At 51.2% G+C, this 17083-nt stretch overlaps 1 protein-coding gene across 1 annotated transcript in view; it reads right to left on the bottom strand.

Annotated features, from left to right (window-relative positions):
• Positions 1 to 17083, bottom strand: part of LOC143782169 (SCO-spondin-like) — a 557899-nt gene that overhangs the window by 47817 nt on the left and 492999 nt on the right. Inside the window, exons 98-105 of the mRNA XM_077269323.1 lie at positions 13803 to 13933; positions 10903 to 11024; positions 10776 to 10822; positions 5232 to 5447; positions 4992 to 5153; positions 4793 to 4909; positions 3614 to 3752; positions 3327 to 3529 (exon numbers count right to left, since the gene is read on the bottom strand). Of these exons, the coding sequence (XP_077125438.1) occupies positions 3327 to 3529; positions 3614 to 3752; positions 4793 to 4909; positions 4992 to 5153; positions 5232 to 5447; positions 10776 to 10822; positions 10903 to 11024; positions 13803 to 13933 (1137 nt within the window). The remainder of the gene's footprint in view (positions 1 to 3326; positions 3530 to 3613; positions 3753 to 4792; positions 4910 to 4991; positions 5154 to 5231; positions 5448 to 10775; positions 10823 to 10902; positions 11025 to 13802; positions 13934 to 17083) is intronic.

A 17083-nucleotide genomic window follows, 5' to 3' on the forward strand; every position in this document is an offset into this window, starting at 1 on the left:
ATAGCACCGGGCACAACGTACACAGCCCCAGCAAAGTATAGCACCGGGCACAACGTACACAGCGCCAGCGGAGTATAGAACCAGGCACAACATACACAGCCCCAGCGGAGTATAGCACCAGGCACAACATACACAGCCCCAGAGGAGCATAGCACCGGGCACAACGTACACAGCCCCAGCAGAGTATAGCACCGGGCACAACGTACACAGCCCCAGAGGAGTATAGCACCGGGCACAACATACACAGCGCCAGTGGAGTATATCACCGGGCACAACGTACACAGCCCCAGCAGAGTATAGCACCGGGCACAACATACACAGCCCCAGGGGAGTATAGCACCGGGCACAACATACACAGCACCAGCGGAGTATAGCACCGGGCACAACGTACACAGCCCCAGAGGAGTATAGCACCAGACATAACGTACACAGCCCCAGCAGAGTATAGCACCGGGCACAACGTACACAGCCCCAGAGGAGCATAACACCGGGCACAACGTACACAGCCCCAGGGGAGAATAGCATCGGGCACAACGTACACAGCCCCAGCGGAGTATAGCACCAGGCACAACGTACATAGCGCCAGCGGAGTATAGCACCGGGCACAACATATACAGCCCCAGCGGAATATAGCACCGGGCACAACGTACACAGCCCCAGCGGAGTATAGCACCGGGCACAACGTACACAGCCCCAGTGGAGTATAGCACCGGGCACAACATACACAGCGCCAGTGGAGTATATCACCGGGCACAACGTACACAGCCCCAGTGGAGTATAGCACCGGGCACAACATACACAGCCCCAGTGGAGTATAGCACCGGGCAAAACGTACACAGCCCCAACGGAGTATAGCATGGGGCACAACGTACACAGCCCCAGAGGAGTATAGCACCGGGCACAACATACACAGCCCCAGAGGAGCATAGCACCAGGAACAATGTACACAGCCCCAGTGGAGTATAGCACCGGGCACAACATACACAGCGCCAGTGGAGTATATCACCGGGCACAACGTACACAGCGCCAGTGGAGTATAGCACCGGGCAAAACGTACACAGCCCCAACGGAGTATAGCATGGGGCACAACGTACACAGCCCCAGAGGAGTATAGCACCGGGCACAACATACACAGCCCCAGAGGAGCATAGCACCAGGAACAATGTACACAGCCCCAGAGGAGTATAACACCGGGCACAACGTACACAGCCCCAACGGAGTATAGCATGGGGCACAACGTACACAGCCCCAGAGGAGTATAGCACCGGGCACAACATACACAGCCCCAGAGGAGCATAGCACCAGGAACAACGTACACAGCCCCAGAGGAGCATAGCACCAGGAACAATGTACACAGCCCCAGAGCAGTATAACACCGGGCACAACGTACACAGCCCCAACGGAGTATAGCATGGGACACAACGTACACAGCCCCAGATGAATTAACACAACCACAGATATACCAATCACTGTATACCAATAATCACAACCAAATGGCTAATAAATTAATTGAAATATTTGTATATTATACCAGTGACAAGTATTCCGTGGAGAAAAGTGTGGAAACCCACCAGATCAGAGATAGCAACCACAGCCAATATAGAGTTATCCAGAAATAATACCAAGCAGAGGTGAGATATAAAATGCCTTTATTATATATAATTTGGCAGCAAAAAATAACAATAAAATTATTGTTATTTTTTGCTGCCAAATTATATATAATAAAGGCATTTTATATCTCACCTCTGCTTGGTATTATTTCTGGATAACTCTATATTGGCTGTGGTTGCTATCACAGCCCCAGATGAGTATAGCACCGGGCACAACATACACAGCCCCAGAGGAGTATAGCACCGGGCACAACATACACAGCCCCAGAGGAGTAAAGCACTGGGTACAACGTACACAGCCCCAGAGGAGCATAGCACCGGGCACAACGTACACAGCCCCAGAGGAGCATAGCAATGGGCACAACGTACACAGCCCCAGCGGAGAATAGCACCGGGCACAACGTACACAGCCCCAGAGGAGCATAGCAATGGGCACAACGTACACAGCCCCAGCGGAGAATAGCATCGGGCACAACGTACACAGCCCCAGAGGAGTATAGCACCAGGCACAACGTACACAGCCCCAGAGGAGTATAGCACCAGGCACAACGTACATAGCGCCAGCGGAGTATAGCACCGGGCACAACATACACAGCCCCAGCGGAGTATAGCACCGGGCACAACGTAAATAGCGCCAGCGGAGTATAGCACCAGGCACAACATACACAGCCCCAGTGGAGTATAGCACCGGGCACAATGTACACAGCCCCAGAGGAGCATAGCAATGGGCACAACGTACACAGCCCCAGCGGAGAATAGCACCGGGCACAACGTACACAGCCCCAGAGGAGCATAGCAATGGGCACAACGTACACAGCCCCAGCGGAGAATAGCATCGGGCACAACGTACACAGCCCCAGAGGAGTATAGCACCAGGCACAACGTACACAGCCCCAGAGGAGTATAGCACCAGGCACAACGTACATAGCGCCAGCGGAGTATAGCACCGGGCACAACATACACAGCCCCAGCGGAGTATAGCACCGGGCACAACGTAAATAGCGCCAGCGGAGTATAGCACCAGGCACAACATACACAGCCCCAGTGGAGTATAGCACCGGGCACAACATACACAGCCCCAGAGGAGCATAGCAATGGGCACAATGTACACAGCCCCAGAGGAGCATAGCACCAGGCACAACATACACAGCCCCAGTGGAGAATAGCATCGGGCACAAAGTACACAGCGCCAGAGGAGCATAGCAATGGGCACAATGTACACAGCCCCAGAGGAGTATAGCACCGGGCACAACGTACACAGCCCCAGAGGAGTATAGCACCAGGCACAACGTACACAGCCCCAGCGGAGTATAGCACCGGGCACAACGTACACAGCCCCAGAGGAGTATAGCACCGGGCACAACGTACACAGCCCCAGCGGAGTATAGCACCAGGCACAACATACACAGCCCCAGCGGAGTATAGCACCGGGCACAACGTACACAGCCCCAGAGGAGTATAGCACCGGGCACAACGTACACAGCCCCAGCGGAGTATAGCACCGGGCACAACGTACACAGCCCCAGAGGAGCATAGCAATGGGCACAATGTACACAGCCCCAGAGGAGCATAGCACCAGGCACAATGTACATAGCCCCAGCGGAGTATAGCACCGGGCACAACGTACACAGCCCCAGAGGAGTATAGCACCGGGCACAACATACACAGCCCGAGCAGAGCAATGCACAGGCCTGGAGCTGTAGAGGGGATGATTACCTGGACATGCTGAGCTGTTACACTCCTCTTCCTCGTGGGTCTCATTACCACAGGTGACTCCTCCTGGACTGTCTTCTGTACAGGTTCGATTCCTCCACCGGTAGCCACCACCACATGTAACGGAGCAGGGGCTCCAGTCAGCCCAGGGTCCATACACAGGGCACATTTCCTCCGTGCAGGAGAAGGTCCCATTCACACAGGTGCTGAGGAGCGAGGATCGGGGTGAATGGAGAACATACTGCATAAGTCACACGTGTCACGTGGGCGGCTGCTCGCCGGTCACCTACCAGTTATTACAGCTGAGGAGCACCGTGTCTCCAGGCTCATACTCCGCTGTGGTGACTGATGTGGGCAAACTGCAGCGACAGTCCATTATGGGTACACACCGCTTATCCTGCAGGAGCCAGCCATCCGGACAGCGACAACCTGATCCAATGAAATGAGGAAGAAGGTGATGGAGACGATGATCACCGGCACAGAGGTCCAATACATCCTTATATATTGGGTGGGACCTTAAATATCGGGTGGGGCTTTGTATATTGGGTGTCGCCTCGGATATTGGGTGTCGACTTGTATATTGGGAGGGGCTTTGTATATTGAGTGTCGACTTGTATATTGGCTGGTGCCTTGTATATTGAGTGGCACCCTGTATATTGGGAGGGGCCTTGAATATTCGGCTGCGAGTTGTATATTGGTTGGTCCTTGTATATTGGGTAACATAGTAACATAGTTATCAAGGCCGAAAAAAGCCATTTGTCCATCCAGTTCAGCCAATATTCCGTCAGAATCAATCCCCAGATCTACGTTCTTCTAAAGATCCTAATAACTGTAAGATACAATATTGTTATGTTCCAGGAAGACATCCAGACCTCTCCTGAACCCCTAGTGCCTTAAATATTGGGTGGGGCCTTGTATATTGAGTGTCAACTCGTATATTGGGCGGGGCCTTATATGTTGGATGGTGCCTTGTATATTGGATGGCGCCTTGTACATTGATGGCGCCTTACATATTGGGTGTCACCTGGTATATTGGGTGGCGCCTTGCATATTGGGTGGCGCCTTGTATATTGGGCGGGGCCTTATATGTTGGGTGGCGCCTTGTATATTGGATGGCGCCTTGCATATTGGGTGGCGCCTTGTATATTGGGCGGGGCCTTATATGTTGGGTGTCACCTTGTATATTGGATGGCGCCTTGTATATTGGATGGCGCCTTGCATATTGGGTGGCGCCTTGTATATTGGGCGGGGCCTTATATGTTGGGTGGCGCCTTGTATATTGGATGGCGCCTTGCATATTGGGTGGCGCCTTGTATATTGGGCGGGGCCTTATATGTTGGGTGGCGCCTTGTATATTGGATGGCGCCTTGCATATTGGGTGGCGCCTTGTATATTGGGTGGCGCCATACATATTGGGTGTCACCTTGTATATTGGGTGGCGCCTTACATATTAGATGGCTGTTTCCTACCTGTACGGCACTCGCCCTGCAGACACTCCACATGGTCCCAAAGGTCGGCACAGGCGCGTGGACACTGGTTGGCACATGAATTCTTGAATGCCTTCCCCCGGTCCTCACAATTCTCCCCTACAGTTCGGGGTACAGAGTCATCAGCAGGGGGCATCCAAGAGCAGGTCAGTAGAATGCTGTCTTTGCACCCCACACTTACCTGGACAGGCCGCTGTGTTACAGCTCTCAGACTGGAAGCGCGGTCCTGGACACCCTGTGCTGTCTACAGGGTGGTGGACATGACGCCATCGAGAGCGGAAGCCACCGCTGCAGGGCTCCCGGCAGGGGCTCCACTCCCCCCACTGACTCCAGACACACAGATCTGTGATGTAGAGAGGGGTGTTGTATTACTGTGGACTACCACAATCATGGCCATGTGTGATGATGTCGGGGTGCATACAGTTACAGATGTCCGGGCACAGTCTCTCCTCTGTCATCTCCCCCAGACACTGCGGGGACACTCCGCTCCACGGGAAGTCGCTTTGGACACTGAGACACAAGCGATGTCTCTGCTGAACTGAGAAGAGAGTGGGGGTCCCGCCGGTGTGATTGTGAGGTGATAGGAGGCAGGGGCTACACAAGGACCACTCTGACCACTCACTGAGGGCTGCTTCACCTGCGGAGACAGGACCAAGAAGACATGAACACGGAGCAAGGACATGTGCAATGACTGAGGCTCACCGGCCCCTGTATAAACGGGGGATAGTGACCCTCACATAGAAATCTGAGGAAAACCGCACCCGAACCCACACTGATCCATCAGCTCCCCATTATAGTTAACTGAAGAGCCCGGCGTTGCCCGGGCATAGTAACTAACTGTGGTTAGTTATAACAAATTATAATGATTATACTCCATCCCATAGTCCCGTGCCCATATACCCATCATACATATCCTCCAACCCATAGTCCCGTGCCCATATACCCATTATACATAACCTCCATTCCATAGTCCCATGCTCATATACCCATCATACATATCCTCCATCCCATAGTCCCATGCCCAGATACCCATCATACATAGCCTCCATCCCATAGTCCCGTGCCCATATACCCATCATACATATCCTCCATTCCACAGTCCCATGCCCATATACCCATCATACATCTCCATCCCATAGTCCCGTGCCCATATACCCATCATACATATCCTCCATTCCACAGTCCCATGCCCATATACCCATCATACATCTCCATCCCATAGTCCTGTGCCCATATACACATCATACATATCCTCCAACCCATAGTCCCGTGCCCATATACCCATCATACATAACCTCCATTCCATAGTCCCATGCCCATATACCCATCATACATATCCTCCATCCCACAGTCCCATGCCCATATACCCATCATAGATCTCCATCCCATAGTCCCATGCCCATATACCCATCATACACATCCTCCATCCCATAGTCCCATGCTCATATACCCATCATACACATCCTCCATACTGCTCCATCAGCCCCAATTAGTTACCCCACACTGATCCATCAGCCCCCATTATAGTTACCTGACACTGATTCATCAGCACCTCATTATAGTTACCCCACACTGATCCATCAGCCCCCATTATAATTACCCTATACTGCTCCATCAGCCCCAATTAGTTACCCCACACTGATCCATCAGCCCCCATTATAGTTACCTGACACTGATTCATCAGCACCTCATTATAGTTACCCCACACTGATCCATCAGCCCCCATTATAATTACCCTATACTGCTCCATCAGCCCCAATTAGTTACCCCACACTGATCCATCAGCCCCCATTATAGTTACCCCATACTGTTCCATCAGTCCCCATTATAGTTACCCCACACTGATCCATCAGCCCCCATTATAGTTATCCCACACTGATCCATCAGCCCCCCATTATAGTTACTCCCACACTGATCCATCAGCCCCCCATTATAGTTACCCCACACTGATCCATCAGCCCCCATTATAGTTACCCTACACTGATCCATCAGCCCCATTATACTTACCCCAAACTAATCCATCATTCATCCATTATAGTTACCCCATACTGATCCATCAGTCCTACATTATGGTTACCCGATACTGATCCATCAGTCCTCCATTATAGATACCCCATACTGATCTATCAGCTCCCCATTATAGTTACCCCACACTGATCTATCAGCCCCCATTATAGTTACCCCATACTGATCCATCAGCTCCACATTATAGTTACCCCATACTGATCCATCAGTCCTACATTATGGTTACCCCATACTGATCCATTAGTCCTCCATTATAGATACCCAATACTGATCCATCAGTCCTCCATTATAGATACCCCATACTGATCTATCAGCTCCCCATTATAGTTACCCCATACTGATCCATCAGCTCCACATTATAGTTACCCCACACTGATCCATCTTCTCCCCATTAGTTACCCCATACTAATTGTCAGGAAATAGGAAGAATGTCTTGTTGTCCCAATTGCACTTCCAGAACTTTCCCTGCTGGTCTAAACACAAAGCGCTCTACAGACACACAGCTGTATGGCCCCCTCAGTCTGCCTGTGTAATTCTAAACCACTCATCCCTCCTCCTTCAATAATGTGTTGGTTATCAGAAACCAGTCCTTTGTCTGAAACATGTGCTTCTTTGTGTATGAGAGGGTTATTCCAATTGAAATAACTCAATCCCAAGTAGTGATATAGGGTGAAAGTTACATATTCGGAATGTGCAATGATAGAGCTACACACCAGTGTGTTTTCAAATTTCCTGTACAAGCAGAATCCGAGAAATGGATTGCTACTTAACTGGGTCATACAGATACTTCATGTTTGGGCTCAAATTAACACCCATCTCATGCTCGGGAGAATGATAGTTTTGGGGTCCTTCTACGAGGTTCATACCCCGAGTTATGTTTAATAGATTGTTTTCCATACCTTTCCAAAGGGGGCATATCCAATCCCTCTGATGTCACGAGCAGAGGGTATAAAATATGGAACCTCATTTTAGGAGGAGCCTTTGTCCAGGAAGCCTGCTACAGGAGGCTCTGCAACCAGTCTGATGCATTGGGATGTCAATCCCTCCACCCACACTGCATGGCAGCCATGATATGAGATGACTGTAAGTGTTTTTTCAACTTTAATCCCTTTTTATTTTGTAATCATTGTGTACATACTATAATTGTCTCATTTTGTAATATCGTCTTTTATACTTTTTGTAAACACTGCCTACTCTTTTTGGAGTAAAAGCTATATTTACTAGTGTCATTTTCCTTGCTCTAAACGTACCATAAGTCTTTGGACCTAAGCCATTGCTACTGATTGGATTGGCTCCTGACCTGCTATTAATCACAGAAATAGGAGTTGGAGGCAGTAGAGCGTACTGACCTTGTTGGGTAAAGCTGGCAGTGACGGAAAGTTGTTTATAAGTGTATTGCCCTGCTGCGGCTGGGAATAGTTATATTGCCCATACTGCAGCGTGCCCAATAGCCAGTACATGACCGGGCAGCCTTTCTGGCGACTAATTATCCTAGATGCAGTTCCCTGACTGACCTGAGGGTAAGTGGGGCACCAGAGAACTGCAAGTTCCAAACAGAAACTGGGAAGTGGGATATAAATAAATCTCCTGAAGAAATAACCGGGGCAACCAAACACACCTCCGGTTCATGACATATTGGTGGCAGAGCGGTGGGATAATAGAGCATTAGTGATCTGGTTTAAGCAATCATTCCTCTCACTGAAAACTTGCACGGTTCTTGCGAGGACCATGCGCAAAATGTTTTGGAGAACAAGCCAAGTGTTTAATAGTTCTGAGACGATACCATGTGTATTTTCGATTACCCCCTCCCTTTCACTTTGTTTTTCTATCCTATCTTTTATTTGCCAATGATGGCCGCAAAAGGAGAGCACTGGTACACCCAGCAGAAGCAGGACACTCTTGATGGAATATGCACGTACCACAGCCTGGATCCCCATGGCAAAACCAAGGTCCAAATGGTCGTGGAACTGGTGCAACGTGAAGCGGATCAAGCCCATTCCCAGAGACCAGCAGAGGCTGGGGCCAGCTAAAACATGGACGTTAGTGAACCAGAGGTCCAACCAGGGCAGGCCGGCCCTACCCGCAACCAGGGCGGAGTGGACCCCCACCTGCAGATGGCATTGGAACAACTCCCCGCTGACGATCGTAATGTATGTCTGAAGCTGATCCTACAGTTCCAAGAGAGACAGGCCCAGCGAGAGGCGGAGAGAGCCCAGTGGGAGGCGGAGAGAGCACAGCAGGAGGTGGAGAGAGCCCAGTGGGAGGCGGAGAGAGCTGAATGGTAGGCCCAAGCTGAGCGGGAGGCCAGAGCCACCAAGGACCAAGCTCGGAGGGACCATGAATTGTGGATGGCCCAACTCAGGGCAGTACCATCTACCATGCGGAGCAGTGAGTCCAGCAACGCTCCATCCCCTAAACTCTGGCCAGAGCACTTTCCTGTGATGGTATAGGACGGGGATTTGGATACTTTTCTGAGGGCCTTTGTGAAAGCCTGCAGACAGTACCGGCTGCCGGTGGAAGGATGAGCCATGAAGGCTGCTACAGGAGGCTCTGCAACCAGCCTGATGCATTGGGATGTCACTCCTTTCCCCACACACCTCATGGCAGACATGATATGAGATAACTGTAAGTGTTTTTTCAACTTTAATCCCTTTTTATTTTGTAATTGTTGTGTACATACTATAATTGTCTCATTTTGTAATATCGTTTTTTATACTTTTTGTAAACACTGCCTAATCTTTTTGGAGTAAAAGCTATAATATTTACTAGTGTCATTTTCCTTGCACTAAACGTACCCTAAGTCCTCAGACCTAAGCCATTGCTACTGATTGGGTTGGCTCCTGACCTGCTATTAATCACAGGAATAGGAGCTGGTGGCAGCGGAGTGTACTGATCTGGTTGGGTAAAGCTGGCAGCGATGGAAAGGGGTTTATAAGTGTATTGCATGGCTGCGAATACTTATATCGCCCTCACTGCAGCGTGTCCAACTATTTATCCTAGGTGCAGTTCCCTGACTGACCTGAGGGTAAGGGGGGCGCCAGAGAGATGCAAGTTCCAAACCGGAACTGGGAAGTGGGATATAAAACAATCTCCTGAAGAAAGAACCGATGCAACCAAAACACCACCCTGGTTCATGACACTGATCCATCACTCCTCCATAATAGCTACCCCATACTGATCCATCAGCCCCTCATTATAGTTACCCCACACTGATCCATCAGCCCCCCATTATAGTTATACCACACTGATCCATCAGCCCCCCATTATAGTTACCCCACACTGATCCATCAGCCCCCATTATAGTTACCCCACACTGATCCATCAGCCCCCATTATAGTTACCCCACACTGATCCATCACCCCCCATTATAGTTACCCCATACTGATCCATCAGCCCCCATTATAGTTACCCCATACTGATCCATCAGCCCCCCATTATAGTTACCCCTTACTGATCTGTCTGTCCCCAGTATAATTACCCCTCACAGATCCATCTGCCCCCATTACTGAGCCCCATAATGGTTTGGCTTCCCCCATTACTGTATCCAATACTGATCTGTCTGCCCCATGTTTGGGGAATTTGTCTTAGAGAACAGAACAAATATAATGAAATACTGAGAGGAATAAATGGGAATGTGGATGGATCTGAGTTGTGGGAGTGGTGTACACTATTCTGGGTGAGGCCAGTGAGTGGTGGGTGTCGTGTATACGTACCAGGGTGGGGTTATTGAATGGTGGGAGTTGTGTATATGTGAGAAGAGGAATTCCTGGAGTCAGAAGAGGCCTGCGGCCCTGAGGTGAGTGTGAGGCCCCTCACAGACAGCAGCACACCGGGACTGGGACACAAGGATGACAGGGAACAGACGCTCGCCCTCCACCACCTCGCCTGGGCTTCTTACAGCATCACACATGTCCAGTTGTGCTCAGTCTCCGTCACTTACCCTGGCAGTTCTTCCTGTTACACTTCAGCTCCCCCTGCTGACAGGTGCTGTAAGACATGGATATCAGTGGTCACATGACTGGGACTCCTCCTTATATCGGCCTTCTGCCGCCATATTTGGGACTCACCATTCCCTGCACCCGTCCTGCACCGTCTGCTCGGGGCTCAGATACGTCATCTGTGACTGGGAGATGTAGAGACAGCGGCAGTCTTCAGGGGGCACACATGTACCATCCTGCTCCAACAGTCCCTGGGGGGAACGTCACAGTGTGACCCACTGATACCTCACCTACACACCATGTCCACCGACTACACCCCCATTATCCGAATACATACCCCTATCATCCAACTTCCCGCCCTATCATTCAACTACACGCTCATCATCCGACTACACGCCCCATCATCCAACTACACGCCCCATCTACCAACTACACGCCCCCATCATCCGACTACACGCCCCATCATCCGACTACACGCCCCATCTACCGACTACACGCCCCATCTACCAACTACACGCCCCATCATCCGACTACACGCCCCATCTACCGACTACACGCCCCGTCTACCAACTACACGCCCCATCTACCCACTACACGCCCCCATCATCCGACTACACGCCCCATCATCCGACTACACGCCCCAACTACACGCCCCATCTACCCACTACACCCCCATCATCCAACTACAAGCCCCATCTACCAACTACACGCCCCGCCTACCCACTACACCCCCATTATCCGAATACATACCCCCATCATCCAACTTCCCGCCCTATCATTCAACTACACGCTCATCATCCGACTACACGCCCCCATCATCCAACTACACGCCCCATCTACCAACTACACGCCCCCATCATCCGACTACACGCCCCATCATCCGACTACACGCCCCATCTACCAACTACACGCCCCATCTACCCACTACACCCCCATCATCCAACTACAAGCCCCATCTACCAACTACACGCCCCGCCTACCCACTACACCCCCATTATCCGAATACATACCCCCATCATTCAACTTCCCGCCCTATCATTCAACTACACGCCCATCATCCGACTACACACCATCATCCGAATACACGCCCCCATCATCCGAATACACGCCCCCCCATCATCCAACTACACGCCCCGCCTACCCACTACACCCCCATCATCCAACTACACGCGACATCTACCAACTACATGACCCATCATCCAACTACACGCAACATCTACCAACTACATGCCCCATCTACCAACTACAAGCCCCATCTACCAATTACACGCCCCATCATCCAACTACATGCCCCGTCTACCCACTACACACTCCATCATCCAACTACACGTCCCATCTACCCACTACACCCCATCATCCAACTACACGCCCCATCTACCCACTACGCACTCCATCATCCAACTACATGCCCCATCTACCCACTACACCCTCATCATCCAAATACACACTCCCATCATCCAACTACACGCCCCATCATCCAACTTCACCCCCATCATCCGAATACATGCCCCCATCATCCAACTACACGCCCCATCATTCAACTACACGCCCCATCTACCCACTACACCCCCATCTTCTGAATACATGCCCCATCATCCAACTACACGCCCCTCATCCAACTACACCCCCATCATCTGACTACATCCCTATGATCCCACTACACGTCCCATTCACTGACTACACCCCCATCATCCAACTTCACGTCCCATCAACCGACTACAGGCTCCATCCACCGAATACATCTCCCATCATCCAACTACACGCCCCATCTACCCACTACACCTCCCATCATCCAACTACACACCCCATCTACCCACTACAGCCCCATCATCTGACTACACCCCTATCTTTGGACTACATCCTGATCATCCGACTACACGTCTCATCAACCGACTACAGGCCCCGTCCACCGACTACACACCCCTGTTGTGAATTCCGTTCTCGGGCTCCCTCCTGTGGTCATGAATGGTACTTTGGTGAGTTCTGTCCTTGGACACCCTCTGGTGGCTTTGAGTGAAACTGCTGATCTTTGAGGTTGGCTTTCTCAGCTGCCCTCGTTTATTGTTTATGCTGGCTTCCTATTTAACTCTGCTTAGATCGTTAGTTCATGCCAGCTGTCAATGTCTCAGTACTGGTTCAGATCTCACTTGGATTTCTCAGATGACCTGTCTACACCAGCAGAAGCTAAGTCCCTGCTAGTTCATTTGCTGTTCATTGGTTTTTGAATATATTTCTCAGTACATGCTACGTTTCTTGCCCAGCTTGCTATAATGATATTTCCTTGCTAGCTGGAAGCTCTGGGGTGCAGAGTTGCACCTCCACACCGTGAGTCGGTGTGGAGGTCCTTTTGCACACTCTGCGTGGTTTTTTTGTAGTTTTTATTACTGACCGCATAGTACCCTTTCCTATCTTCTGTCTATTTAGAAAAGATTTGGCTTCCTTTGCTAAAATCTGTTTCATTCCTGTGTTTGTCACTTCCCTCTTAACTCACAGTCAATATTTGTTGGGGGCTACCTTTACTTTGGGGAATTTCTCTGAGGCAAGGTAGGCTTCTATTTCTATCTTTAGGGGTAGTTAGCTCTTAGGCTGTGAAGAGGCGTCTAGGGAGAGTTAGGCACGCTCCACGGCTATTTCTAGTGTGTGTGATAGGATTAGGGATTGCGGTCAGTAGAGTTACCACCTCCTCAGAGCTTGTCCCAGGTTTCACGTTTTAACCATCAGGTCATTCCGGGTGCTCCTAACCACCAGGTCCATAACACACCCCATCACCTGAGTACAAGCATCATCATCTAACTACACATCCCATCAACTGACTACACGCCCATCATACAACTACATGCCCCATCATACAACTACATGCTCCATCAACCGACTACAAGCACCATCATCCGACTACATGCCTCACAATTCCACTACATGCCCTATCATCTAACTACACGCCCCATCATTCTCCCTTCACAAGGCAAATTAACCCACTGCCTGCTAGAATGTGCAGTGCTGTTAGGGGTGAGAGTCTCACCACTACTCACCGGGGGACAGTAACACCCGGGGTGACAGGTGGGTAAATCCAGACACCCGTCTGACCCATGTTTGGAGGAGCAGAGACTGCCACAGGGAGATCCACAAGGGCTGAATACAAATGGTGGAGGACAGCTGGACTCTATAACCGGAGAGAGAAAACAGAGTCACATCCAGGAGTCACCCCAGGTCCTGAGTCACATGCCAAGGTCACCACAAACCCAAGTCACCTCCTAAGGTCCTCACATCCCGGGGTCACCATACACCCTGGGTCACATCCTGACATCACCACACACCTTGGGTCACATTCTGAGGTCATCATACACTGCGGATCCCATCCCAAGATCACCACACACGCCGGGTCACCACACACCTTGGGTCACAGTACGAGGTCACTCACCACACACCTCACCTCAATATCCAAGGTCGCTAAACACACCGTGTCACATCCAGAGGTCACCACACACGCCGGGTCACATCCTGAGGTCACCCCCACATCCCAAGTTCAATGCAATATTTCATCCAAAAAGTTGGCAGTATTTATAAAAAATATACAAAGATGATAGAAAATGGGAACAAACAATACAATATATACAATTATATAAAATAAAAGAATGAACAGAAGAAATGTGCTAAACCTAATATCACGGAAATGGCGCAGATCGTAGTGGAGAGAAGCACTACTTTTTAGGGAACCAGTACATCACCACAGCGCACTGTGGCTTCCAGGACTGACCATGATTATAATTCGGCAATTGTTTTATTAATACAAGTCACGCCCACATGCTTCTGCGTCAGCAACTTATAACAGGACTGGTCATGGGATGAGGCTAGGTTTTTAGAAAACTATGGGATCCCCGATTTCAGAATATCTTCGCCCCTGGAGGTCCCAGGAGGGAGATATTAGTGCCTTATTACATGTCATGATTTTAGCTATCGATAGACAGGAAACATGACATAGATATTGTCATTCATCTGCCTGATATTAATTACCGGAACCGCCCAGTGATATAAGACAATGTATTACGTTTGCCGAAAAATGTCTCCCATAACTATAGGACATTCATTACTTGGAAAGGAGGACAAAGGGAAGAGATGCAAGGGCCATGCATCTGTCACCTCCCACACTATTCTGCAACCTGGACCTGGAATTCGTGTCTGCGATCCATCAGAGAACCAACATTAATTACCTGTTTGTAGCAAGGGGGTCCCAGCCAAGAATAAGGGTCATGTAGAGGTTAATAGAATGCTAGCCTTGAGTCAATGTTCACTATGACACGAACTACGAGATGGCTTTATTGATGTTACAATACAATACAATTCTGTACCTTGTTTTTTGCTCATGTTTATTGTATTTGTCTGTATTTGCCCCGTTTTTCACATGTAAAGCGCCATGGAATAAATGGAGCTATAAAAATGTATAATAATAAATAATAATAATAAATGTATAATAATAAAAAAAATGACAATTCCTTCTATGACACCCACACCCCGGGTCACCGCCAGAGGTCACCACACACCACTGGCTCACATCTCGAGGTCACCGCACCCCACTGGCTCACATCTCGAGGTCACCGCACACCCCTGGCTCACATCTCGAGGTCACCACACACCTCGGCTCACATCTCGAGGTCACCACACACCCCTGGCTCACATCTCAAGGTCACCGCACCCCACTGGCTCACATCTCGAGGTCATCGCACACCCCAGGCTCACATCTCGAGGTCACCACACACCACTGGCTCACATCTCGAGGTCACCGCACACCCCTGGCTCACATCTAGAGGTCACCGCACAACCCTGGCTCACATCTCGAAGTCACCGCACACCACTGGCTCACATCTCGAGGTCACCGCACACCCCTGGCTCACATCTCGAGGTCACCACACACCCCTGGCTCACATCTCGAGGTCACTACACACCCCTGGCTCACATCTCGAGGTCACCGCACCCCACTGGCTCACATCTCGAGGTCACCGCACACCACTGGCTCACATCTCGAGGTCACCGCACAACCCTGGCTCACATCTCGAGGTCACCGTACACCCCTGGCTCACATCTCGAGGTCACCGCACAACCCTGGCTCACATCTCGAGGTCACCGCACACCACTGGCTCACATCTCGAGGTCACCGCACACCACTGGCTCACATCTCGAGATCACCGCACACCCCTGGCTCACATCTCGAGGTCACCACACACCCCTGGCTCATATCTCGAGGTCACCACACACCCCTGGCTCACATCTCGAGGTCACCGCACCCCACTGGCTCACATCTCGAGGTCACCGCACACCACTGGCTCACATCTCGAGGTCACCGCACACCCCTGGCTCACATCTCGAGGTCACCACACACCCCTGGCTCACATCTCGAGGTCACCGCACCCCACTGGCTCACATCTCGAGGTCACCGCACACCACTGGCTCACATCTCGAGGTCACCGCACACCCCTGGCTCACATCTCGAGGTCACCACACACCCCTGGCTCACATCCCGAGGTCACCGCACCCCACTGGCTCACATCTCGAGGTCACCGCACACCCCTGGCTCACATCTCGAGGTCACCGCACACCCCTGGCTCACATCTCGAGTTCACCGCACACCCCTGGCTCACATCTCGAGGTCACCGCACACCACTGGCTCACATCTCGAGATCACCGCACACCCCTGGCTCACATCTCGAGTTCACCGCACACCACTGGCTCACATCTCGAGGTCACCGCACATCACAGCTCACATCTCGAGGTCACCGCACACCCCTGGCTCACATCTCGAGGTCACCGCACACCCCTGGCTCACATCTCGAGGTCACCGCACATCACAGCTCACATCTCGAGGTCACCGCACACCCCTGGCTCACATCTCGAGGTCACCACACACCCCTGGCTCACATCTCGAGGTCACCGCACCCCACTGGCTCACATCTCGAGGTCACCGCACACCCCTGGCTCACATCTCGAGGTCACCGCACATCCCTGGCTCACATCTCGAGGTCACCACACACCCCTGGCTCACATCTCGAGGTCACCGCACACCACTGGCTCACATCTCGAGGTCACCTCACACCCTTGGCTCACATCTCGAGGTCACCACACACCCCTGGCTCACATCTCGAGGTCACCGCACACCACTGGCTCACATCTCGAGGTCACCGCACACCACTGGCTCACATCTCGAGGTCACCGCACACCCCTGGCTCATATCTCGAGGTCACCGCACACCACTAGCTCACATCTCGAGGTCACCGCACACCACTGGCTCACATCTAGAGGTCACCGCACACCACTGGCT

Source organism: Ranitomeya variabilis, chromosome 6 (assembly GCF_051348905.1).
Source record: "Ranitomeya variabilis isolate aRanVar5 chromosome 6, aRanVar5.hap1, whole genome shotgun sequence".
Lineage (NCBI taxonomy): Eukaryota > Metazoa > Chordata > Amphibia > Anura > Dendrobatidae > Ranitomeya > Ranitomeya variabilis.